Source organism: Bemisia tabaci, chromosome 3 (assembly GCF_918797505.1).
Source record: "Bemisia tabaci chromosome 3, PGI_BMITA_v3".
In the NCBI taxonomy this organism is placed as follows: Eukaryota; Metazoa; Arthropoda; class Insecta; order Hemiptera; family Aleyrodidae; genus Bemisia; species Bemisia tabaci.
The window spans coordinates 25,829,579-25,857,284 of NC_092795.1; the positions used below are offsets into that span (position 1 = coordinate 25,829,579).

The following is a 27,706-nucleotide window of genomic DNA, read 5'->3' on the forward strand; positions in this document are numbered from 1 at the left end:
GAATTTTCTTCGCACAGTGAGGAAAAATCACGCCAGTTAAAGAAATGCTGTTGAGTAATTTTCCATTTAAAAGATAAGCATGACAGGAAGTCTGCAACGTCGCATCCCTACTGAAATACGTGGTTGTGAATTTACACCGTTGATATACATGTATTCGGTCTCCATGAAGCTCTATTATAAAAATGATAACAGGGCTTCGTCTCTGAGCATGGCAAAAGAAAAAAAAGAGGAAAAAAATCTGTGATCTTTGAGAAGTTTATTTTTAATCTTCTTTTTTCTTTGGAAGAAATTGTACAGTGTAATCATTTGTCTTCACCATGATCGGCTTTGATATCATTCCTCGCAATGAGCAAGTGAACATCCTTTAAAAAAAGACAATGGAAAGGAGGAAAAGTGTTCAATAAAATGAGTAAAACCAAAGTTATCTTTTCAAATGAGTCACTTTATTTTATACTCGTCTTCAAACTATAAAGAGAGTTAAGGGTCTTCTTACATTCATCATATACAGTCTAAAATCTTATAGATTAAAAGTATACAAACAGAATCTTTCTTTACAACATGAACATAGAAAACCTTTCTGTACAAGATTGAAGATGATTAGGTACAGATCACTGAGGGTGGAAGTTTGAACAATATAATATGTAAATTGTAAAAGCAATACAAAAAATAACACTGTACAAACTTTATACAAATTCAGATTTATTAACAAATTGTACAGATAATATACAAAAATTCCTTTACAGAAAGTTACATGGATTATTATACGATTCAGTTCTTGCTCAATTCTGCCATATATGGTAACAAAGCAGAAGGAGAATAGACGTACTTCTGGAGCATTACCATTAATGAAGATCGGAATTACTAATAATGGAGATTGGAAGAGAAATACTCAGCAATCGAAAATTTCGGGTGTCATCCGGCGAGTGTAAGGATCTTTACAAGGCTGCTCAAAATAGATCATTTATGATGAGAGGCGTGTCACTACGATTGCTTAGAAATGACCCTTAAACCATTGGAATAATTGTTCTAATCGGACTCTTATTGCTGATACCGCAAAGTTATAGTTTATTTATGATATGGATCACTTGAATTATGTAAACAAAAATATAAAATTATTGAAAACAGAGTTAGGTAGCTTCAATGTTCTGATCTTTATGAAATGGGTCTTGAGTCAAGTAAATAAAAAATTCGGCTACCACCACCGAAAACTTCCCACTAACCGAAGTTACCTTTCGGTTGGTTGTGCATTTGGTCATATTTCTATAACCTTGAACTAAAATACCAGAAAATATACAAGGATTCTTTGGTGTATTTTACAAGTTTTTATCGCACTACTATTTTGGTGTGTGCCTACTTGAGGCTACTTACAGCCAAGTTTGAGGAAGATCAACAGGTTTGACGAATGCATATTTTAGCGGGATGAAAAGCTTATTTTTAACCTTGAAAGGTTTTCATTTATTTCCATTCTGTGTAATAAGCTGGACGCAAGTACGGTCTTTATAAAAGTACTTACTAAACAGAATTAACAAAAAATGAGCAAAAAAATTACATTTACCAGAGTTATCAGATATGTGTTTTGAGTCCTCTGATATACTTCATTATAAAAGTGATGATCATAAAATAGATGACACTCAATAATGAAGAGCAGAAGTGGTTCTGGAAAATTGAAAACATTGCTCATCCTCCATCTAAGTACATTTTAAATTGTCAATTTTAGGCGAGGCAGCCTGCCTCGTTTTATATAGACTGTTTTACATGCGTTCAAAAAGGCGAGACGTTATGTCATCAGCCTACAAGAAACGCGAAAGCCGAATAGAATAATCTGCTTGATTTGTTACTGACAAAGATTGGTAATATAGTTTGAGCTGAATTAGAACGTAAAAGAGATCACATTTTCTCCATTTCAAGTGAGTGCCTAATTACATATATACAACTTTATGGGAAAATCACAGAGCATAGTAAAATTAATTATTAATTTTATACATAAGACATTTCTTGGATGTACAGAGGTATTTGCAAACTTTATACAAACTAAAAATACACCTATTTTTATTTTGGTGTCATACTCTAGAATAAGCCGCGCTACTGGTCAGAGAGGCTTTTCCGCTGGACGGTAAAAATCAGAGAAGATATAATGTACGATTAATTTGCACAGTCCTCTTCGCACATTGGCGGATCTAGCAAATTGGTAACATTGTTTTTTCTCCATTTACACTTATGGGAATGTATCGATTCTTGGAGGGGCGAGGTGCTCCCACAACAATCGATTATTTCACATAGGATTAAATGGAGGAAATCCGGCGTTGCCAAATCGCTGGACCCCGTCTGTCTTCGCAGTTGCTTCAAGACATAGAAAGAAAAAATATCGTGAGAAAAAAAAAAAAAAACTTTCATTCGATTCAGCGTTGTTTGGTGGACAGCACATGAAAAAAAAAATATGCCAATGCATTCAATGATGCCTGAGATATGAATTTTGAGGGTGTTTAAAACGTCAACATGTTTGTGATGTGGGTTGCACCCTTCCGTCGTAAACCCTGCGCAGTCTGTTTTTGTTCTACCACATTCTGAAACGATTATTAAGTTAAGACTCCGGCGTGAAAATTTTATTTCTTTCCTATTTTAATTGACACAATACAGAAACACATCGATCAGCCGACAAATTATTTTGCCGTCAAGCAGCGCTGATTGCGAACGCAATTACGTTTCACAACATTAAAATTAAGAACAGGCACTAAATATTCAGTCTTAATCAGATTGTCAGTTCAAGGCACGCAAAGTGAATATGCTTCAATTAGACAAAAGGCAGGTAGATCACTCAAGATTGTATGTATTGGAATTTAGAATGATAGAGGAAAGAAAATGAGTTGCCTAACATACTCAATGAAACAACTAATAATAGATTGTTAGACTTTGACTAGTTGGTCGGATAATTTCGATGAATCCTCGAAAGGGAGTCAATGGCGTGGCGTGCTTTGCGATATATCGATTAATCTGCCATTTAAACTTATGGAAAAGGATCGATAGACAGGGTGTTCGCAACGAACGCCTTATTAATCGATTCTTTACCGTAGCTTCAAACGAGATTATATCGATAATCGATCATTCACGTCTTGCCACTGAAGGGAGTACTCTTCGGGCGGATCATTAATTTTAGCTGCAATCCTTAACCGACGAACCGATCCCCCACTGACCGATTTCTGACGTATATTTCTCAGAATTCTTGATGAAACTTAGAAGTATCAAAATGAAAACCGATACAATTTTTAAAATTTGCAGGCTACGTTAAACAAGTGTACAATTTATTTTTTTCAATTTATTTCAGGAGTTCCTAATGAATTTTTTTGTTTTGTTTGGGTTAACAATTCCGGTAGCCGAATGAACAAAGCCTACCAAAAGAAATTTGTTTTATCGGGGGAGAGATGAATGAAACTTGCAGAAAAAGAAAAATTATCGGCGAAAATATCCTTTAATTTTGTTTAGAAATTATTTGAGAAGTTGGAAATTAGAAAATCCATGAGCGCCTAAAATTCGTGGACCAACTAGAGGGCAGCACTTTTTTTGCAGTGAGATAATTAAGATGGCCATCGAAGGTACTCTGTTTTTCGGGTGCTACAGCTGACGAGTCACGTATATCTCTGAAGAAGTGAGAAAAGCGAAAGCGCCTTCAATTATGAACATGCAACACGCACATGCGTGTAGCACGAATAGTTGCATCGAAGTGCTACAGTTGACTCAGCCTAGCCTTTGTAAAGCAGAGCTGCCCTTCAATTTTTGAAAATGCAACAAGCTCATTAAAAATATAAGCAAAATTTTAAAAACTCGTAAATTTGTATCAAGAACTTTAGAAAAAAATACATAAAAAAAAACAAACTATATAATTCATATACATATCTGGTAAATCGTTTTGATGGTTTCGGTTTCTTTCAAAATCTCGCGAATAATACGCCAGAAGTCGGTTAGTGGTGGATATTCGTCGATTTGCATACGGATTGTATTTAAAATTAACGACCGGCCCGTTGGCGAAATTTTCAGACTTTTGACCGGACAGTCCGCGAACTGGTTGCCTAGTTCTCGGAATGGGCAGTAACGTCGGCCGGTTCGGCGGACTGGGCAACCAACGGGAATGACCTGTCCACGGATGGTACAAAAAAGTTGCGTAGTCTCTGGACTGAGCAATTTCGCCTACGGGTATGTATGAAAGCTACGTCAAATGGTGCGGCTCATCGTGGAGGTACGCATTTTTACAGTCTCAAAAACTAGAATTATAACAAGAGTGACCTATTACGATCATTGAGTGACCTATTACAATCATTTACACATGGAGGTTTCATGAGAAAGGAGGAGAAAGTACATGGAAGAGCATTCGAGAATACAGTGTATGTGAATGAAGTAACTATGCTGTAAATGAATCTTCAAAAGGGGGCAGTGGCGAGAAATTTTTACAGGCCTATAGTGCAGTTTTACCTCTGTTTAATGTGAAAAATCACAAGTTCATTGAAAAGTTACAAAAAACACCTCTAAGGGGAGAAAAAGCTTATCCAAATCCGACCAATTAAAAACGGACAATCGAGTTAACGAAACAAGGCGAAGCCTAGAGCTGAGTTCAGCCAATCATCAAACGCCGTTTGCCTCGCCTGGCTACGTCATCAGGGCCGGAGCCCGCCAAAAATATCGTTTCAAGCTGGTCTCATTTTTGGCATTTTTAAAACAGGGGTCCTATGCCATTACGGGTTTCAAAATATCAGGAAAAATTCCCCGAAGCTCAGTTTACTCGATACTCTCGATGAATGGGTTACAAAATGGGTACCGCTGACTCATTTCGCATTGAAAAAACGGAGAGCATAGCAGACGAGATACATTTTTTTCTTCGCTGAGAAGCTTTTTTCAACATTTTCTTCATGACAATTGATGATGCCTAGTGTCTTGCTCCGTCGTTTCCAAGACAAAGGAACGTTGCTCTATTTCAAGGCTACAACATCGACTAAAGCAATTACATTTTTTGCAAAAATATGACTTGGCAGATTTTGCTCAGTTATGCTGACTTTTGCGCGCAATTCTTAGAAATAGAAATGCAATAAGCGAGTGGAGTTTTGTGACATTGAAATGTACACCTGCTTTCGCCCGAGCAAGGACGGTTGGTTGACGAGTCTTCTGAGGGTTGATTATTGAAATTGATAAACAAAGCTCTGGACAATGAAGACAAAATGAGAATGAAACGATCCCACCGGTGGAAACGAGCGGTTCTTGTAGGCTGAGGGGAAAATATAGTATAACTAAAGAGTTCCTCAAGGGTTGTCGCTAGTTAAGTTAGTCTACTTCCTTCCTCCCCTTATAAGTTCCAACCACCCGTTTCCACAAATAGGATCGCTCCAATTTCTTTTGTCTTCCTTGTCTATTGCTTTATCTATCGATTTGAATAATTAGCCTGCTGCATGGGAGGTGCACAGTGACTAGCGGCAGCCGCAGCCTTCAACGGCCATATCGGCGTAGGTCTTGAGAACGGTCCGGCCGTGTTCGTCCAAGTAGAGCATGGATACGGTTTGAAGGGTGGTGGGGACACAGCAGGCTTTTGGTACGAGATTAGGATTAACAGAATTGACTAAGGTTTGGACGACGGCGTGATTGGTCGTGTTGAGGTGGTCGGGCAGAGGGAAAGGACAGTCGCCGGCGCAGTAGAAGGCGTCGTAGCCGGAGGGCGCGACGATCCAATCGTTCCAGCCGACGTCGGCGAAGTCCACGTAGAGCCTTCGCCGTCGGCAGATGTCCCAGCCGTTTTTTCTGCGGCGCTTCCTATCCGCAGTAGCGGCCGCCGCGGCCCGCTTCCGCCTGTTGACCAGATCCTCCACTCTTCTTTGGTTGTTCCGCCCGTCGTCCGAGTAGACGAGGAGCAGCGGCTCCACCGGCCGCCAGTCCGACTCGCTTTCGTGCGTCTCCAGCGAGCGCCTTAACCTAATCGACGAGTTGGAGACCCTCTCGCCGCTCGCCGACCGAATGTCGATGATGATGCCGTAGTTCTCGTCCTTGGCGCTGCGCCACCGCTCCACGGCCGGCATGAGGTCCAGCGCCACGCTCTCGCTCGTCCAGAGGTCCACCACCTTCGAGTCGATGGAGCGGAGGATCGCCCGCGACTTCCCCTTCACCCCCGGCTTCATGATCTCCAGGGCTTGGACTCTTTGGTATCGCTGCGAGGGCGAGGGTGAGGCGTCGTCTTCCTCCCCTTTCCGGGGCGCCACGCTCAGTCTCAGCTCGGCTCCCGTCACTTTCTCCGTTTCCGGAAGCGTCGAAACGTCGAACTGCAGTCGGAACCTCTCGTTCGTGAACCTGGCGTCCAAGGCGCTGTCTGGAACAGAGAAGCAATCGCCATTCATTAGTATCATGCAATCTTTAGTGGAAAAACAAGGATGAAAAAACGGGAAACAAGGCTAAAAATACACAATTAATGAAACCCGAGACGTTTCGACTCAAAACTGAGTCATTTTCAGTCGGAAACAATAAAAATTTAAAAGAAGAAACGATAAAAAACCTTAATGTTAAGTTGTGTGATTAATAAAAGAATTTAAGAGATTTTTTCGAACCCCTTAGGCGGTGGCGATTATTGGATGGTAGCAACACTGGGACTTCGGAGGGTCGGATTTAGAGGAGGGGGAGGGGGCACATGGGCCACATGGACCATGACCCATGCCGGCAGATTTTTGGGGATTGCAAATTATAGAGGAAAACGGTGTTGCAAACTTGCGGAAGTAGCCACTGCTCCCGAGAGGAGAGAGGGCAATGGAAAGCGTACCCAGGGGGGTGAGGGGTTTGGAATCTATGCCATAATCTACGTTGAAGATCATCCCTTTCCTTTGAAAACAGAATAAGAAGATGTTGGGACTTTAATTTTCTATCATTCTCTTCTTTAACTCCGCTTAAACGCAATTTGAGGCAATTGGTGCGGCATACAGGTCATAAGGGAAAATTGAAGAACCTCTATAGATTTAGCCATAAGAAAATAACCAACGATGGAATCAAAAATGTTTAATTGAGAGGGTAGGGGGGGGAAACTTTGTGGATATGATACGAAGTCTAGTGTGTCTAAATGGTAAATCCCTGTTAATTGGGGCCTTTCTCAATGCAGAAACGCCAAACAGGGAATGACAGTTGACCAGGAGAGAGCTTTTTGACTGTGAGAGTTGAAGCAGACTGATTTTATTCATGTATACACCTTTGATAGTGAAGCTTTAAGTGTCGAGTGCCTTTCATCGATCGTGAAAACAGAAATATGATAGGAGCCAAGGCCGTATGGAAATGAAGCCGCGCCGCAAGTCGCGAGTCATTACAGCGATATTACTCGAACGACGTCGAGGAAAAAGCATCTATCTCCATTCAAAATGAGCCATGGCAATGCCTTTCTCCGTTTGATCCCAAGACTCGAGTCAATTCGGACTTACGATCCTTTCTCCCGACGCAGCCCACTTACATACCTCCGCCGTTTATGTCACTGTGTCCCAACGAGCTTAATGCGGTGACATTTTCCGATTACCATACAACACTTGGAACTTATCGTCGAATTCAACGAATGCCAGGGCGATGGGCCACGACAAACGCCGAGGGAAAAAGTCCTATTGACATTCGGGGGTTGCCAAATTTTTCTCGATAAAACATTTATTTTTGAAAAATATCGAGAGTATTTCTCCTTGAAATGCTCAGAAACTACTGATCGATTTGCGAATAAAATTCTGTGAAAAACTGGAGGAAAAATATTCGCAACTTTCCCAGAAATTTCGTGTTTCATCCAAAGAAATTTGACAATTCCTTGGGGGCTCATGCGAGGTTTTTTCACAGCAAAATGGATACGAAATGAAGGAGTGGTCGATCGGCTGTGGAATTCCAAGCTAAGCAAAACTTTGACCCAGCCGGCCGGTGAGCGAGGAAATTTCAAGCATTAAGTTATATTTACCGAAGGGAGGAGAGGAAAGCCCCAACAAGATTATTTTGATGATAGGTAGGAAAAAATGGAGAGGAACATGGGCATTCCGATACGTTGGAACATTCGCACATGACAACCATGAACTGCGCCGCTGAAGTCTGTTTTTGCGGCTGTTTCGCGCAGCAAAAATGGACAAAATTCCCGCAAAATGACTTCAATTGTGCGGATTAAAAGCTGGGTGGGAGAATCATCGTCTCCAATTCACCGGTGGTCTCGATCAGCATAACCATCGGAACCGCCCACGGGAAGAAAACCGAGGCTTGCATAATGCTTGAGCAATGCGCGAATGGGTTCAGAACCCAACTTTTGCCTCGCTCGATTACGTTGCTTAAATGTACGTATTTCTGCCAAACGGAACAGTGCACTGAAAAAAATTCTCGGCGGTTTTACCAAGGTCCGTTGGTACCTTTACAATCTCACTTTTTTTTACCAATTATTGGTAATTTTACCAAGACTAACTGGTAAGCTTACCTAAAAACCGGTATTTTTACTGTTTTTTTTTTTCAGGTAAGAATACCACTTTTATTGGTAATCCATTCCCGGTAACTTTGCCATTTTATCTCGATAATTCTACCACAGTCGATAAAAAATTTTGGCGTTTTTACCAAGGCCCAGTAAAATTACCGAGAAAGCTCAATAATTTTACCGAGATTTCTCGGTAAAATTACCAATTCCATAAATGGTAATTTGACCAAGAAAAAACTGGGATCAAATAGAACCCTGAATTCATGGTAATTTTACTCATTTCTTAGTAAATGTACCGAGATTTTTTTTTCAGTGTGTGCATGAAGATATGAGCCCTGAGACTCATAAGAATATATGCATAACAGGGCTCACGTCATAATGTACGTAGTTCCGTTTGACAGAAGTACGTCCAAATCATCAAAGAGGGTCTTTAAAATGTATCGTCTCTGGCCCTATTGATCCCGTGTCCCATCAAATATGGCGGGCTGCGATTCATTCGACAAGTGGCACAGAAACATTTGGAGGAAACGCAACTTCGAGAAAAGACGAGAAAATATTCGTATATATTGAAAAGAAACAAGGTCGGGCTATGAGTGAGGGAAGAGGATGACCGAAGCGGTGATAAGTCGGGTTGCACGCTGGAATGCGGTTAAAGTTGATGCATTCCTTCCACGAGTGTTTTCAATTACGATTTATGTACGAGATGAGATCGAATAAATGTGTCCTGGATGTAAATAACAACAGCGGCTTGGATGATGTCTTTCCCCCGCTCACATCTCGTCCTTCCTCCCTCACCCAGTGCGCGATTGGACGGATTCAAGCGAAAAGAGAAGAATCTAAATTTTGGCACGAGCCACCGATGTTATTCCGTCCAGAGCGATAGAAAGCTCACGTAGAGCTTCCGATGGACTCGGTTCGCTTGACGCTGCGAATTCTGGTTCAGGCTCTTGGTGGTGGTGCATTGATTCTGTCGTGACCAATAGGACTGCCGAGTGGACAGTATGCGCACACAGGGCCCAAACTCCACGCTTTACATAGATTTTCGGCCCTCCACGCTCAAACTTAACGGACAAGGACTCTCCATCGGTATCTTGGCAATGGTGGATCGAAGCTTATACTTCCGTGACTCCAACATTCACGTTGAGCATTTCGTAGGGGATAAGAGGGTGAAGTTCGTACACTAATTGTTTGACACAAATTGCGTCACCCGAAGCTCATCAACATCAAGTGGATAGGTCAATAACCAAAATAATTGTGATAACTGTTGCTGTCCAAGGATTCTCCATAACAAAATATTGAATCTCCAGAGGTAAAAGTTTCCACCTATCGCCAAGAGGTTGAGAGGTTAATGGAGGGCCTCTCCTTGTCTCTGCTCGAACTGAATGCCTCAAAAGGGCTCTTCGATACCCTAATTTCCATTGCTGCCTAAAGAGAAGGCTGGGGAAGGCACCGCTGAACCTCTTTTTCGCTGAGGCCAACAATTTTTATGTGCATAAGAACTTTGAGAGTTGTTCAGAATACACAGGGTGTCCCAGAGCACCCGAACCAAGCTTTTTTCTCGGTTGATTTAGGTCGGATGAAGTCGCGGACCTCGGAATTGAAGGGAATCGACCCCAAGGAATCCGAATTTCATGATCTCAAAAATCCCCCGGCACCCCTTGGGGGGTAAAGGGGGGATCACGATCTTAAAATTCGGGGTTCTCGATCGAATTTCGATTAGATTTCATTGGAATTGAAAAGGACAGAAAAGTTCACGTGAAAACGACCCCTAAAAATTCCAAATCGGACCACTTTACGCCCAAAAATGATTCCTTGAAGAGAAAGACGGTGGCCCCCTCCATAAGTTCCCTTCGGTCAAAAATTGACGCAGATTCTCCGGATAAAGGTGGTTCACCAGGTAATTGACCCCAAGGAATCCGATTTTTATGGTCCCGAAGCCCCCCTACCCTCCCAAGGAGCAATGGAGAAGGCAACATTTCAAAAGTCGGGGGAAATTGTGCCCTCCATTTTTGAGACCATGAAATTCGGATTCCTAGGGGTCGATCCCCTATTCAATCCCGCGGTCCCCGACTTCGTCCGACAAAAATCAACCGAGAAAAAGGCCTGGTACGGGTGCTCTGGGACATCCTGTAGACGGATTCATTCAGAGTCGGGGTTGCTCGAGAAACAAAATAGGGTGGTACTAGCAAAGTCAAAAATATATTAATGCCAGTTCTTTCATACATAATTGTTGAAAAGCCCATGTATCGAACGCCTGAAGGGGTGAAATCTTAGTTCGTCAATTTTGGCGAAAGGGTTCCCCGGTTCCCCCATCCAAGAGGAATGTGGGTGTTATGATTTCTAGTCCAGATATTCTGAAGGAAAAAATATCCCTGAGATCATAATCTTGTGATTTATTTAGGTATGTATTAGAAGCGGTCGAGACAAACGTTACTCTCCAGGATTTCATATTTCCTCATAGCGGACAACTCATCATTGCCTAACGATGAATGATAAATGTCAACTTGTACATTTGATGAAGCAACTTTTGAGAATAAGACTTGTTTGTCAACAAGACCGTTGATTTCATTTGGGATTGCTCAACACGGGATCAATCATAAGTAAGTCCTAATATATACGTCAACGTCTAACTCTATGCGAGACCATTAGCACAGAGTCTCTCTGCTACTTGCCGTCTGAAATCGACATAATTTCAATAACCACGTGTTGAACCAGTATAGGAGGACTTTGAGTTAAAGTATTTCTCGACGCTCTGTCTCTCTAGAATTGGACTATGATTAAAACTAAAAGTTCAGTTCCATGCCGGATCAAACAAGGGGGCGGGGTCTCTTTCAAATTAATAAATTTCTCAAATTATGGCGTCACTCTCTAGCCTAGAACCAAATCTCTGTAGTTTTTGTTGAATATATCGTTATTGACTCGAACTTTCGGAAGATAAATAAGCTACTTGATTTTTATTCGCACCTTTTCTAATGACTTATTATTGCACTCTCATTGAAAGGAGTCAAAATCATACATACTTTATTGAATTTAAACGCTGCGAAATTACACCTTTCCTTCGTTAGTAGACGCGTGTTTCATACCGACAATTTTTGGGGGATTTCTGCTTTTCATTTTCCTTTTGTCGACCGTCCTATTACTTGCATTAAAATGTTTCGTGACAATTTTTGGAAAATTGATGATTTTTTACATCAATGCCATACGTGCAGAGGATGGGTTGTCAGAATTCATACACACAGTCGAACAATAACAATATCAAATTTTCTTAGGCCATGAGTTCCTACCAGGGCCGGATTCAGCTACTTGCCGCCCATGGGCCGCCTATATTTTGCCGCCCCCCTCTCATTCGTTTTGAAACTCGATAAAAGTCATCAAATGAACGTGCCGGAGGGGAGGGGTGCATAAAACGCACTTACTCGTGTTGAACACATTTTTTAGGAGAGCCCTGTCAACACTTCTAGCAAAAGTTCACGAAACTTTGCGCGAAAGTTCAGTTCCGTAATCCTATCTTTGTGTGGACAAGGCCTTCCATTCATAAGAGATGAACGAAAAAATTATGAAAGAACAAACATAAATATGGTTCAATAATTTTAACTTCCGCCGCCGCGCCGCGCAGACCGCACCGTATTGTACGCAATGTGTGAAGTATTCACGCGGTCTTGTAGGCGCTATGCGTTTCACGCTGACCGCACTGTCTTTGGCGGAATGCTTGAAGTATCCATCCATTCTTGTAGGCGCTATCCGTTTCACGCTAACCGCAATGACCGAACTGTGTTTGATGCAATGCGTGAAGTATTCGTGCAGTCTTGAGGCGCTAATATGTGTTACATCATGCCGATCGCCGCGCCGAGGACTTCTCCTTTTCATCTCAAGTCCTCGGTATCATTTCTCTTTAAGTCGCGCCTAGGCGTTCTAGGCCAAATTGCGTGTTTGGTTTCTCTCGTAACTCGACTTATTGAGGGTGATGTCTCTTGTATCACTAAGAGACGATAAAATCAGAAATTACTATACTCTCAGGAAATGAGAGATTTTGACGCCTATTCTCGTTTGTAATTTTTTTTTATAAAGTCCATTTTTTTTTATACCCAAACTTTAAAAAATCGCAAATTTTTGCCGCCCCTTAGATTTGCCGCCATGGACCGCGGCCCATGTGGCCACCCCCTTAATACGGCCCTGGTTCCTACGTACGATTTCAATTTAAGCTCTCGAAATCACAATCCTCCTGAATTGACACCGTGGTACTTTATGCACGATGAATTGAATCTCAAGCTTTTTCACTTCATACAAGCAGGGGATGATTGCAGGTATTTTTTTTCATTGCTACCGCGTGGCGCGGTCAAAATGTATAGAAAACATAAAAGTGTCTGGTTATCCAGAAGTTCGGAGGTTTTAATCCTAACGCATATTCAATCAGAGAAAAGCTACGCCGGTAAAAACTTAAGAATTTAAAAGTTTTTTTTTCGGTTTTTAATGGCTTTGTGTTAAGCACCTGCAGCCAACTTTAGACTAGAATTTAAAAGTTAAAAGTTGGCAATGACGTAAAAACGAAAAATGGAAAGCGCTGAGCCATTTTGGAACCTTGCAGAAAAGCCCGCCGTTGGCGGTAAGCCTCGGCGCACAGTGAAAAGAGTCTTTGGAAGAAGTCGGACATGAATTTTTTGACAAAAATTGTGAAATATTACGTTTACCTCGTCAGAATTTTAATTTTAATTTTAATGGATGCTTTTCACAGAAAATGTTACGAAAAAACCAATGAATCCACTTTTAAAACACCAACATTTCATATTGATGAAGATATACCCTTGTAAAGTTTTTAAAGTATGTCCGACCTCTCCTATTGACTCGACCCATTATGTGCGGCGGTACGGGGTACGGGACGTGGGTACAGTGATGAGTGCCTGACGCCTTCATATATGTGAGTATGCAACACGGACATCCATGGAGTCCGAATAGTTGCATCCAAAAGTTACAATGAGAGTTTATCGCGATCGAAACTATCTACGGGAGCTTCGCTTGTTTCTCTTGCACCGTGACTGAAATTCGGCGTTGCCTATCGTGCCGATGAAGTAAAAACATTATTATTGCTGATTTTCATCGTGGCATTGTCAATTTTCTGAATAGAAACTTATAGGTTCCTCTTATTTCATGCCGCCCTGTTGTTGGAGTTGCACGGAAATAATTAAATTGCTGATTTAACAATTCAATTGCCAAAAAAAGTGACTTAATGTTTCAATGTAGAATTTACAACAAGAGAATGCTACTTTAACCACTATTGTAAGCTACTTTAACCACGGGAGTGGTTATAGTAGCATTATCTTGTTGTAAATTCTACATTGAAACATTGCAGTCACTTTTTTTAGCAATTGAATTGTTAAATCAGAAATTTAATTTTTTCCGTGTCGAGTTGGAATGAAAATGACGATGTGTGCTCACCTGTGTGCGTGAAAGTGGTGACTGTGTTGGCGGATCGGATGTGTCGGCCGGGGAGGGGGAGGGTGGCTGTGTCGAGCTCCTGATTGGTCTGCTGTTTGTATAGCTGCATCATGACGGCGGGGATGGCAGCCCGGCGCCTGAGTTTCTCGCGGTCCATCTTGGGGCGTCGCGACATGCCGAGTAATGAGAGGAGGTTGGCTTCGATCACGGCCGCGGATTCCGGGGTCGGCGAGCCCGAAACCCGCATCACTGGTTCTAGCGTCAGCACAATAAACGCCAGTAAAAGCAACAGTCCATGCATGGTTCACACTCCTGAAACACCGAAAATCACAACGTTGTTAGTAAAAACTCACACAGGTGTACCTCTAATAAGCCAATTTCGTTACAAGATTTATGACTACTTTGAAGGGGCTCGGGACGTTGCATCCACCTGCGATGCATCCACCCAGCCGTTAGGTTAGGTTAGGTTAGGTTAGGTTAGGTTAGGTTGGGTTAGGTTAAGTTAGATTCGGTTAGGTTAGGTTAGATTAGGTTAAGTGGGTTAGGTTAGGTTAGGAAGTTAGATAAGGGTGGATGCATCGCAGGTGGATGCAATGTCACGCACTCCTTTTGAAGGTTTCGTCCGAGGGACCACTATAGGTAGGACAACAAGTTAGGCATTGCGATGAAAAAACTAGCCCCCCTTTTTTTAGCTTACCCTAAAATCACTTGACGTGCACGAGGAGACCATACTGCCGTGCTAAGGAAGAACGCCGTGTGAACATTAGAGAGTTGTCAAATTTACTTCGATAACACGTTTATATTTGAGGAAAGCTATGAGTATTTTCCCTTTAAATTCTCAGAATCTTCAGGTGAAATTCCGAACAAAATTATCTGAAAAATAGGAAGGAAAATATTCATAACTTTACCAGAAAATTTTTTTCCGATAAAAAATCTGAAAACATAATGTAAGGTACAAACACTAGTCTCGATGTCTCGCCTTTTAAAATCAATTCGTAGAAAATAGCGTCCATTCAACCGCGGGGCAAGATGTGCGCAAGAGCTCAGAACAAAATCATGTCCAAAGAAATGACGGCACAGGCCGAAAAATCGGCAACAGCACAGTTGGCAGCGGTGTTCGGGGCCGCACAAAAAAGCGCCCGAGGACCTGAGCAAGCCGATGCGGTCGCCGCGAACGCGGATGAGAGGCCTGAAACTTTCGCTTACCCAGTTAGCACTGTGCCGGAGCACTTCGAGCAGCCGGACCGAATTTCAGGTAACAACCCTGTTCAGATGTCCCGGATGACATGATTACATAAATATGTACAGGGAAGACCCCACCGAATTCTACCATTTTAAAGCTTTCGATTTGAAGGTAAGTCATCCTTTAAATGTCACGCACCAAGGTCAGAGCCATGGTCAGATGTGTGCTGATGGTAGTATTTCTACTGAGGGCTGGCATCGCATCCCAGCTTTTACAGAAGCGATTCGGCTCGATTTTAGTTACACTGAAAAAAAAAAAAATCTTGGTGTATTTACTAAGAAAAGAGTAAAATTACCAAGAATCCAGGGTTCTATTTGATCCCAGTTTTTTCTTGGTAAAATTACCATTTATGGAATTGGTAATTTTACCGAGAAATCTCGGTAAAATTCTTGAACTTTCTCGGTAATTTTACTGGACCTTGGTATAAACGCCAATATTTTTTATCGACTGTGGTAGAATTACCGAGATAAAATGGCAAAGTTACCGGGAATTGATTACCAATAAAAGTGGGATTCTTATACCTGAAAAAAAAACAGTAAAAATACCGGTTTTAAGGTAAGCTTACCAGTCTGTCTTGATAAAATTACCAATAATTGGTAAAAAAAAAAGTGAGACGGTAAAGGTACCAACGGATCGTGGTAAAAACGCCGAGAATTTTTTTTCAGTGTACTGATATGCATCCCAGCTTATACAGAAGTGATTCAGCTCGATTTTAGCCACTGATAATAAGGAGTTTCAGTTTTTGCGTTGACAAAACTTCTGCACTGGAGAGTCTAGAGTACCTATATACGGGAGAGTATTGCCATCTCAATCATTTTACTACAGAAAAAGTGTGCCGCTCTCTGATTGGTCGGCTATCATGGAGCCCCAAAGTTGGAACAATGTGAAGAAGCCCCAACCCCTCCGCTCCTAGTTCGGCACAATGTAAATATTCAAGATAGCGACAAAGTTCTGGACGTGATTTTGGGTGTGATAGAAATGTTTTATATCCAACTTCTAAATTGAGTTCAGATCGAACTTTGATGAGTACTTGCCGAAAATTAAGCTTTGAGTGTGATTACCATTCATTTCTCAGCCGATAATATATGTTCCTCTCGGTCGGGTTTGTTCACATTGAGCCAACTTTGGAGCTCTGTGATGGCCTAAAACTGATGAACCAATCAGAGAGCGGCACAGAGATGGTAATACTCTCCCGTATGCAGGTACTCTAGAAACAGGCAGAGAGCAGTGACAGTGGCGAGGAGTGAATGATCGATTATCGATAGTTCTCCTTTGAAAGCTACGGTAAAGAATCGATTAGTAAGGCGTTCGCTGCGAACACCCTGTCTATCGATCCTTTTCCATAAGTTTAAATGGCAGATCAATCGATACATCACAAAGCACGCCACGCCACTAATCGAGTGCCTGGAACAGGAACGGGAAAGTTCCCAGAAACATCCGGGGTGGCTCATCAAACTCTCAGTTTGTGCGTTTCCTGTCAAATTCTCGCGGGAAAGTAAATTTTAAACGTATGGAACTCTTGCGAACTTTCCCCCACTCAATCGCTACCTACACCACCGCCAACAAATTGCAAACGGGCATTCGGTGAGCTTTAGAGAAAGACCTATACTACCGTGCTACGGAAAAACGCCGTATGAACCTTCAGGTGTTGCCAAATTTCATTCGATAAAACTCGAATTCCCTGGTAAACTTATGGATATTTTTCCTCTAATTTTTCAGAGCAATTTGTTCACAATTTTACCTCAAGTTCCTGAAAATTTGAAGGAAAAATGTGCATTAGTCTCCTTAAAAATGAACGTTTTATCGAAGGAAATTTGGCAACTCTCGAATGTTCATACGGCGTTCTTCCTTAGCAAGGCAGTACCTATAAGACGAGTCCTTGCAGCTCTCCTAGTCGATAAAAACCTATAAAAATAGGAGGTAACCACAAAATCATCAAGCATTGAGAAAGTTTTACGACCTTCATTGAAAAAGAGCTTCGAATAAGTAAAACTTGTTTCATTGAAAGTAAAGTTTTTCCTCGTGATGAGGAGGAAAGTTTCAGCGCATACACTAGGAATGTTGTCAAGGAGAAAGAAATGTACGATATGAAAAAATAGTTTTAGAAGGTTATATCATACGAAACGAAAAAATTAGCAATATCCGGAGGGATGGAAACAGGATTTGGCCACTAAAAAGCATTGCTTTTACAGGGATAGATTGTTGGGTCTCATGCAATTCATTGCTGTGACAAAATCCTGTTTTAACGCTTCGAATCGTGCTATGTTTTCGCCTAGAGTGACTCTTTAAGCTCAAGCGCAGGGCTAAGTCAAAATCTGCTAAGATTTTTGAATTGTCATGATGTGATACAGGGTTATTCAAAAGTTACGCACCACTGGCCATAACTTTAGTTCTAATTATGATATCGATTTGCAGTTTGTGACGTCCTTCCTCATATCGAGGGGGAAACTTTTTGAGGTACTTTTCAGTTCTTCACCCCCCCAGGGGGAGGGGGGGCGGGGGGCAACTCAAAAATTTCAAATGGCAACCCCCATCATGTGATACATCGTTAGAAAGAGCATGAAAAAAGAAAATTTTTGGCGCAAACCGGAAGTCGATCTGACCCCCCTGTCAAAAGTTAGGGGGGTCCAAAGGTTATTTAGGGGGTCCGTACCTTCATTTTTTAGAGTAGCTTCGGCGGCTCTTGGACATACCGTTTCTCTTTTCAAAGAGTCCTCGAATACTCCAAGTCTGATACCGAAGTCTTCATATTGCCCCCGGGCCACCAAAGCCCCCCCGTAGGGGGGGATGGGCCTGTTACAATGAAACATTGCATTAAAATGCGAAAAGTCACAGAAGAGCTTCAAACTTAGCATCAAATCCGAGTGGAACTTCTTGCCGATGTTAACGCAAACGCAGCCTGCGACTTTAAAGTGAGTTTTCAAAACTCTTAGCCCCCTGCCCCCCTCATTTTTGGTTGCAGAGCGGGTAAAAACCGGGAAATTCACTACAAATAATGCCCAAAACTAATGTCCAACTTGAGGAGGACCCTTGAAACGTTGCGATCAGTCGGAGAATTGGAATACAAGGACTGCCACCCCCTTAAAGTACGGAAACATCCAAAACACCCCCGCTGCCCCCCTCATTTTTCGTTGCGGAGCGGGTAAAAACCGGGAAAATCGCCAGAAATGATGCCCGAAACCACTGTAGAACTTGACGAGAACCCTTGAAACGTTGCGCTCAGTCGGAGAACTGCAACACAGGAACTGCCGCCCACTTTAAGGACGGAAACATCCATAAAACCCCCGCTGCCCCCCTCTTTTTTCGTTGCAGAGCTGGTAAGAACCGGTTCATCATTTCTGGCGATTTTCCCGGTTTTTACCCGCTCTGCAACGAAAAATGAGGGGGGCAGCGGGGGTTTTATGGATGTTTCCGTCCTTAAAGTGGGCGGCAGTCCCTATATTTCAATGCTCCGCCTGGTCGCGACGTTTCAAGGGTCCTCGTCTTGTTGGACAGTGGTTTCGGGCATCATTTCTGGCGATTTTCCCGGTTTTCACCCGCTCCGCAACGAAAAATGAGGGGGGCAGCGGGGGTGTTTTGGATGTTTCCGTACTTTAAGGGGGTGGCAGTCCTTGTATTCCAATGCTCCGACTGGTCGCAACGTTTCAAGGGTCCTCCTCAAGTTGGACATTAGTTTTGGGCATTATTTGTAGTGAATTTCCCGGTTTTTACCCGCTCTGCAACCAAAAATGAGGGGGGCAGGGGGCTAAGAGTTTTGAAAACTCACTTTAAAGTCGCAGGCTGCGTTTGCGTTAACATCGGCAAGAAGTTCCACTCGGATTTGATGCTAAGTTTGAAGCTCTTCTGTGACTTTTCGCATTTTAATGCAATGTTTCATTGTAACAGGCCCATCCCCCCCTACGGGGGGGCTGTGGTGGCCCGGGGGCAATATGAAGACTTCGGTATCAGACTTGGAGTATTCGAGGACTCTTTGAAAAGAGAAACGGTATGTCCAAGAGCCGCCGAAGCTACCCTAAAAAATGAAGGTACGGACCCCCTAAATAACCTTTGGACCCCCCTAACTTTTGACAGGGGGGTCAGATCGACTTCCGGTTTGCGCCAAAAATTTTCTTTTTTCATGCTCTTTCTAACGATGTATCACATGATGGGGGTTGCCATTTGAAATTTTTGAGTTGCCCCCCGCCCCCCCTCCCCCTGGGGGGGTGAAGAACTGAAAAGTACCTCAAAAAGTTTCCCCCTCGATATGAGGAAGGACGCCACAAACCGCAAATCGATATCATAATTATATCGCCCGCTAATATGACCACGCCTAGGCCTGGCACGACGTATAGTCTAATTGTATCGGCTAACAGATCCAATAAACAACCGGACAGTGCTCAAATGAAAGCCTATGGTAAGGCAAACTTCCATGCAAAGTTTCAACTTGAAGTGACCCCTGGTTTAGGCTGTACAGCGTTGCCAATTTTCCAGTTTCATGTGCTAAAATCAAGGATATTGGACTATTAGTCCGGTGCATAAGTAGACTAGTACACCCAAGTTGGTCAACGGGACAGGGCTCAAACGAAAGCTTATGGTAAGGCAAACTTCCAGGAAAAGTTTCAACTTGAAGTGAAACCTCGTTTAGACTGTACAGCGTTGTCAATTTTCCATTTTTATGCGCTAAACTCACGAAATACTGAATCGTCATGGTTCAACAGACTATTATACCCGAGTTGGTCAACGAGACAAGGCTCAAACGAAAGCTTATGGTAAGGCAAACTTCTGGGAAAAGTTTCAACTTGAAGTGAAACCTCGTTTAGGCTGTACAGCGTCGCCAATTTTCCATTTTTATGCGCTAAACTCACGAAATACTGAATCGTCATGGTTCAACAGACTATTATACCCGAGTTGGTCAACGAGACAAGGCTCAAACGAAAGCTTATGGTAAGGCAAACTTCCAGGAAAAGTTTCAACTTGAAGTGAAACCTCGTTTAGGCTGTACAGCGTCGCCAATTTTCCATTTTTATGCGCTAAACTCACGAAATACTGAATCATCATGGTTCAACAGACTAGTATACCCGAGTTGGTCAACGAGACAAGGCTCAAACGAAAGCTTATGGTAAGGCAAACTTCCGGGAAAAGTTTCAACTTGAAGTGAAACCTCGTTTAGGCTGTACAGCGTCGCCAATTTTCCATTTTTATGCGCTAAACTCACGAAATACTGAATCATCATGGTTCAACAGACTAGTATAACCCGAGTTGGTATACCCAAGGCTCAAACGAAAGCTTATGGTAAGGCAAACTTTTGGGAAAAGTTTCAATTTGAAGTAAAACCTCGTTTAGGCTGTACAGCGTTGCCAATTTTCCATTTTTATGTGCCAAAATGAAGAAATTCGGGACTTATAGTCCAATGCATCATAATCAAACAAACTAGTTCATCGGTCTACGAGCTGAATACTACCCTGAGATCGAATAGAAGCGCAACTAAGGGCCATCGTAAACTTTTCGAAGCAGTGTTGCCAATTTATTATTAATTTTTTTAACATAAAATTAGGGTTTTTCCGAGATTTTTGGGGGAAAACGTACCTTCATGGGCTATAACTTTGATGAGTATGGGCTAAACATTACGACTCGATAGTAAATGAACGCTACAGACGGAGAAAATTGAATTCCGAACGCAATGATTCAGTATTTCGTGAGTTTAGCGCATAAAAATGGAAAATTGGCGACGCTGTACAGCCTAAACGAGGTTTCACTTCAAGTTGAAACTTTTCCCAGAAGTTTGCCTTACCATAAGCTTTCGTTTGAGCCTTGTCTCGTTGACCAACTCGGGTATAATAGTCTGTTGAACCATGACGATTCAGTATTTCGTGAGTTTAGCGCATAAAAATGGAAAATTGACAACGCTGTACAGCCTAAACGAGGTTTCACTTCAAGTTGAAACTTTTCCTGGAAGTTTGCCTTACCATAAGCTTTCGTTTGAGCCTTGTCTCGTTGACCAACTCGGGTATAATAGTCTGTTGAACCATGACGATTCAGTATTTCGTGAGTTTAGCGCATAAAAATGGAAAATTGACAACGCTGTACAGCCTAAACGAGGTTTCACTTCAAGTTGAAACTTTTCCCGGAAGTTTGCCTTACCATAAGCTTTCGTTTGAGCCTTGTCTCGTTGACCAACTCGGGTATAATAGTCTGTTGAACCATGACGATTCAGTATTTCGTGAGTTTAGCGCATAAAAATGGAAAATTGGCAACGCTGTACAGCCTAAACGAGGTTTCACTTCAAGTTGAAACTTTTCCCAGAAGTTTGCCTTACCATAAGCTTTCGTTTGAGCCTTGTCTCGTTGACCAACTCGGGTATAATAGTCTGTTGAACCATGACGATTCAGTATTTCGTGAGTTTAGCGCATAAAAATGGAAAATTGGCAACGCTGTACAGCCTAAACGAGGTTTCACTTCAAGTTGAAACTTTTCCCAGAAGTTTGCCTTACCATAAGCTTTCGTTTGAGCCTTGTCTCGTTGACCAACTCGGGTATAATAGTCTGTTGAACCATGACGATTCAGTATTTCGTGAGTTTAGCGCATAAAAATGGAAAATTGACAACGCTGTACAGCCTAAACGAGGTTTCACTTCAAGTTGAAACTTTTCCTGGAAGTTTGCCTTACCATAAGCTTTCGTTTGAGCCCTGTCCCGTTGACCAACTTGGGTGTACTAGTCTACTTATGCACCGGACTAATAGTCCAATATCCTTGATTTTAGCACATGAAACTGGAAAATTGGCAACGCTGTACAGCCTAAACCAGGGGTCACTTCAAGTTGAAACTTTGCATGGAAGTTTGCCTTACCATAGGCTTTCATTTGAGCACTGTCCGGTTGACCAACTTTTGATATAGTAGGGTCACACTCTGAGAGACGCTTCGTGTTTCGAGGCAAGAAAAACTTTGAGTGATTTGGAATGCCTTTGGCAGAAAGGAATCAACTCGATTACCTAACGTGTTTTCAAAATCGTCCAATTTCTTTTTATTTTATTTAAAAAAAAAAAAAAATGCTGTACATACAATACTGCTCGGGGCTCATTCTTAAGGTCGGATAATTTTGTACTTTATGCCTGTGGGAAATAAGTAAAAGTATAAACGGTTCAGCTTAAATGGCTTAGAAGTTTCGACGTGAGGTAAACGGCAATGGGAAAAACATCGCCGCACCGGACAGCGTAAGACCGCTTCGTGACTTAAACGCAGGATAAGAAAAGTAGAGGAATAAGACACTGTCATCGTGGACGCGCGCGAGCTCGGAAAAGTGTTGAGAGTGGTTGATTTTTACTTTCTCGCTCCCCTCGCGGTTAAAGGAAGTATTGTTCTTACTTCATCCCGCTTTCTTTTCCAATTCCTAATGCCCTCTATTGTCCAAAATCTTAAATTTCTGTCAAAGTAATCTGTAGAAATCCACCGAGCCGTTTCAATATCTGGCATCGACTTGCAGGGCCGTTTTCGCGCTTAGGAGCTTGACTGCCGTGATAGCGGAGAGAGCCGTAAGTGCAAAAATGAAGTTCTGATAAAACGGGATCAGAAGCTTCTGAGTGGAACATTTTATTGAAAGAAGCCTCCGTTCTTTGTCAAATTGCCCCTATTCGTCCGGAAGACTCCTAGAAATCATTAGGGGGATTAAAACTCGACCGATTTGATTTTAAAGTACATAAAAAAGGTAAAATTCAATTTCGTGTTGGGTTATTGTTAGGCAAGACAGCCGTAAATGCTATCTTCTACATGCTTTCGTGGTTGCGTTTTGGACGCACGACAAACACATTTTCAGGTTAGAAATTGGCAGAAGAGGGCGGCACTTTACTGGAAAGCACTGTTTTCATTGGCTCTCATGCACCTGCGGCTGTCTTGAAAAAAACTAGGTCATTTTTTGTGCACTTACGGCTTTCTGATACGTCTCGTTTTCATTAAATTAGGATGAATTTTGATGTTTTAGTTGTCTCAGTAATTTCATCTAAAAGAGTTTAAACGAATTTTGAAGAAAACTCGATTTCGAAAATTTTGCACTTACGGCTCTCTTCGCTATCACGGCAGTTGAGATGCTGGTCAACAGCGGTCTCAAATCTTGAAAGTTTTTTGCCCTATGACACCTAAAATTCTAGGCCCTCTCCAAATCTGTCTTTTAGACTCCGATGACCCCTAGATTATCCGGACGAAAAGTAAAAAGAAATAAAAAAAATTACTCGCGCCGCGTGATAGCAGAGGCCCGGGGTACCGGCTAATCCAGCCCTGTGATCTATGTAATACAGGACCAAAGCTTGAACTTACACCGCAGTTTTACGGCGCTCAGTTTGGCAACACTGCGGAACGTCGTAATCGGTGGCGACGCCGCGGCTGCGCCGACGACAGCGTTGCCAAGGCGTCTGCAGGGAGAACCCCGGGTCGGTGAGGGGCAGCCGCCGCGACGCCGGTTGAGGCCATGGACTGACATGACGCTGCGCGCGGTGACCGGAGCTTGGACGCGCAGGCGCAGACGTTAGAACGTGATCTACGAGAGGAGTAACCTTGTGCTGCGTCATGTGTCATGTGCGATCTCCATCTTCCGTCCGCCTTCGCGTCCCGAGCCGAAGCGCATCCACTCTCCCGCGCATCGCACTCGCAACGCTCCGGCCGCGATTCCCGCAGTACCCTAAGGAGAGTAGAGAACCTTTAGAGGGAGAGTAGGGACAACTCGAAAATTTGGAGGTTAGGTTTGATGAGGTCACTGGTAAAAAAAACCTCTTGGTTCAAGAGTGGAGTTTCTTGTCGCCAGATTTTAGAGTCTGGACACTTGTTTCAAGCGGATTTTGAATTGAATCAATGCAAAATCCGCTTAAAACAAGAGTTCAAGACTCTTAAATCCGGCGACAAAAAACTGCACTCTTAAGACAATGCACCGCGGCATTGGTCCAAGAGGTTTTTTTTTACCAGTGTCATGTAGCTCTTGGGACCCAAAACGGTAGCCAACTTATGAACTCGAATTATCCAGTGGTACTAATTTAAACTGCGAAAGTAGGTACCGAAAACATTGGTAGGTACACTGATCAAGAATTACAAAAGCACGTATAAATCTTGGATTTCGCATAAATTTTCTCAGCTTCAAAGTCTGAATCCTTAAAAACGCTTGTTTACAATACGCTGTCGGCCCTATTGATTTTTTTTTTTTTTTTTTATTGAGAGTTTAGTGGCTTCTATTCCTTTAGGAATCTACAGCCATCTATAGGCACTATTTATTGTCCGAAGACATCAGGGAGTTTGGTAGACATCCATGCTCGGGCTTACAAATTTTCACGGATTAAGGCCGAGCGAATTCTGCTTACAGATCCACTCGTCAGTTCCATGAAAATTTGTCGCCACCACCGGGATTCGAACCCGGGACCTATTGACCTAGAGTCAGACGCGCTAACCACTAGGCCAACCTGGCCGGCTGGCCCTATTGATTAATGTGTCAAATGTATAGGTTGGCAGCGGCACTTTTCAGACGATTTTCGTTTTTCACGTTGTAGCCCTTTTGGGCCCTAAGTTGTGCATACTCTTCCCATAAAGGTACTCTATTGTGGCCGACTTAGTGATCCCGAAAATCCATCGGATCTTTAACGATGCCTTCGCGAATAAAATAGGGGCCCATAAGATTAGTCAAGCTTCGGTAACCGCTCACCCCGCTTAGTTCTTCAAGCCAATGATTGCCTGATACACTGATTTTGGATACCTTCTTGTTGGATGGAAATGGGTGGAAATGAGGGGCCGAGGGCGAGGGGCCTGCGCCTACACTTTCAGAAATATACTTGGCCCCTCTCAAAAAATGTGAGAGATTTTGTTAAATATGTGCGTGACAAATTTTTAATTTTAGGCATAGTAATTGGATCCATTTTGCTCAAAATTTCTCCTAAAACGACTTAATTTTTCAAAATTGTCCGAGTTAGGTCCTCCGGATCCTCTAAAGCTAGGAAAGCCCCTCCGAACTTTCCTTTTAGCCAGGGGAGTCCCGCAGACCCCCTTGGTGGGGTGACTTCTTGGGTCCCCTAAACCCCCTTGATGAGGTGCTCTTCCGCCTCCTTCCTATGAAATGTTCCTAGTTCCGCCCATAAGGATAGATAATGAGTCTCGGGTGATGCATTGCGGTAAAATGTTTTATGAATTATCGGTTTGTTTCCTGAACGAATAACTCAAGCGTATCCCTCAACCGACAACAAACAGGTAGGTCACAGAGACCCCCAAAGAAATAGCACCCAGTTGAGACACCAGCGGAGATTCTCTATATATTTCCGTTCATGTGCATTTAAACGGTGGAGATCAAGCGTCACCAATTCGCTGGAATTAGAGTGCTTATGTCGAGAGAGCACGGACGTAAGGAATACGTAGCTCTCAGGGCTCAAAAGGGCAGCCAACCTTCTGACACAAAAAATGTCTCTGCCAATCCTCAGATTCCGATATCAAACAAAAATGGCTAAGATGTTCATATTTGATGATATCTCCCCTGCAAGGATTAATAAATTTATGCAAACACTGAATCAAATGTGTGTTTTACAAACGACGGATCGTAAAAATTATAATATTAAATCACTCTGAATAATTTGAATTCATAGGTTGGCTGCCCTTTGGGCTCTAGATGCTCCATGACCTAACCTTTAAATTACCGACATTTTTGTGCTTAATGTAGGCACTCCAGCTGGAGTCACCGTTGGAAGCAACAGGGGCGTCGCCTCAGGGAGAGGTAAGCGTCGAGGAGAGGGCCGCAAGTTACGAGCCGTGGGGCTACGCGAACGCGACGCTTGCACTTTGCTGCACTGTGCCGCTCACTGCAATTGCCGCATTCGCAAGCGATCGCGTCGGGGCCAGCGCACCTCCACGCTGAAAGCTTTGAGCCGATTCAAAGCCGCTCTGTCTTCCAGTCCACGTTGGCTAAACAGTATTTACATGAAAAGAGCATTGACGTCCCGACTTTTTCAATCAGTAACAATATATTTTAGAGACCCCGCCTCAACAATTTGAGCAACGTAATCAAATGAGGCTGAAATTAATTCGGAGTCAACGCTATTTTACGCCAATAGCGATGTTCCGTGAGCAACTTCATGCGCAAATAATTAAAAGAAGTTCACCTTATAATGACTGATGACTGTTGTGTTTAGCGCTTTGCTAAAAGAGTTTTTACAAATTAGGTTGTGCTTAAGAAATCAATCGCTCGACCCTTTGGTCGAGCTGTGGACATCATTTGGCAAATCTGAGCATTGATATCCAATAAACGGAAGATATCAGAACAGGATCTCTATAACATATAAGTATTGTCTCTGCTTGGATCGGACCGGAGCAAACTAACAAGATGGTGATTGAGTTTTGGACGTAATACGTTTTTTAGGAACCCCATGAAAAGCCTAAAACCAATCACAGCCAAAGCAATGCTATCCCTCTATAGGTGCCCTGACATACGATGATCTGTCCGTGAAATTACCTCTGATGGAGCCAGAAAAAAGATCCTAAGGGTAGAAACTAATTTAAAACCATTATAAATATCGATTCTAGCCGAGACAGTCTGTCTCACCCAGAATCAATCATTTCATATGCATATAAATGGAAAAATGATGTCACCGTTTTGCAAGAATCATCATTGTACAGAGAAAGCTCTCTTGAGGGTACCCCAAAATGAGTTATTCCAACTCCCTCATCTAGGTATCTCACAATCAGAGATGAGGTAAAAGTTGCTTTTGCGATTTATATCGTTCACAAACTTTGACTGGCGCTCAAAGAGTCACTTCTTGAAATTTTGCGATGTTTTTAATGTTAAATGATGCAAATCAATTCTTTTCAGCTGTAGTGCAGTTACCAGACTCTTCTTCTTTTCCGTCGCTTTGAGAGCCTGTTTGACTGATTCCATCACTCTCCCGAAGGCGACTTGACGTGCATTAAAAATATTCCCTTAAAATGTCTAATGATAAAAAAATTGTGGTTCTTCTGTGAAATAAGTACAAATTAGGGGGACATTTTTAAACGCTAAACTCAGATAAAAGCGCATGCTTAAATGTAATTTATCTGAGGCCCGTTATTTTTTTTTAAAAAAAAACCATACACTCAACATCTCCGGGAAGGTTTGATTTTTTTCCGTGGAAATCTTTCAGTTCAGAAATTGAATCATTAATCTTCTTTGGACGCTTTGACGCAAATACTCTTCCTTACTCGACGAACTGACAACCACGCTCAGAGAAAGGAAAGGGCACCGCGCAACTCAGGCAGGGTTGACTGACTAGTCAAAGATCGCACCAAAAGTCGCGAGCTTTCATGAAATAACATTTACATACCCCGGCCAATTTGCCAACGGCGCAAAGAACGAGTTGGATGCAACTGGGTCTCGGTTCTCTAGGATCCAGCTAGTTGAAGCATGAGCTCGAGGGTGGGGGCGGTGGGGGTGGATCGGGGGGCGGAGGGTGCGGATTCAGGGATCCAAGAAACGGGAACAAGAATAAAGCTCTAGCAAAAGCAAGGCTTCCAGATCGTGCCGAAAAATTCCTGGAAACGAGCCGGATCAACCGCGCAACGACAACCTTTCTCTCCTATTCCTCAAAGCGTTGCCAGATCTCGCTGATAAATGGGGTTGGGGTTCGTAT

General features: G+C 42.6%; 1 protein-coding gene across 2 annotated transcripts in view; it reads right to left on the minus strand.

Annotated features, from left to right (window-relative positions):
* Nucleotides 1-421: 421 nt before the first annotated feature.
* Nucleotides 422-27,706, minus strand: part of dpp (decapentaplegic morphogen) — a 68,911-nt gene continuing 41,626 nt past the window's right edge. For both annotated transcript variants that reach the window (XM_019042499.2, XM_019042498.2), the window contains exons 2-3: nt 13,868-14,179; nt 422-6,340 (exon numbers count right to left, since the gene is read on the minus strand). In XM_019042499.2, the coding sequence (XP_018898044.2) occupies nt 5,451-6,340; nt 13,868-14,168 (1,191 nt within the window). In that variant the 5' untranslated portion in view covers nt 14,169-14,179 and the 3' untranslated portion in view covers nt 422-5,450. The remainder of the gene's footprint in view (nt 6,341-13,867; nt 14,180-27,706) is intronic.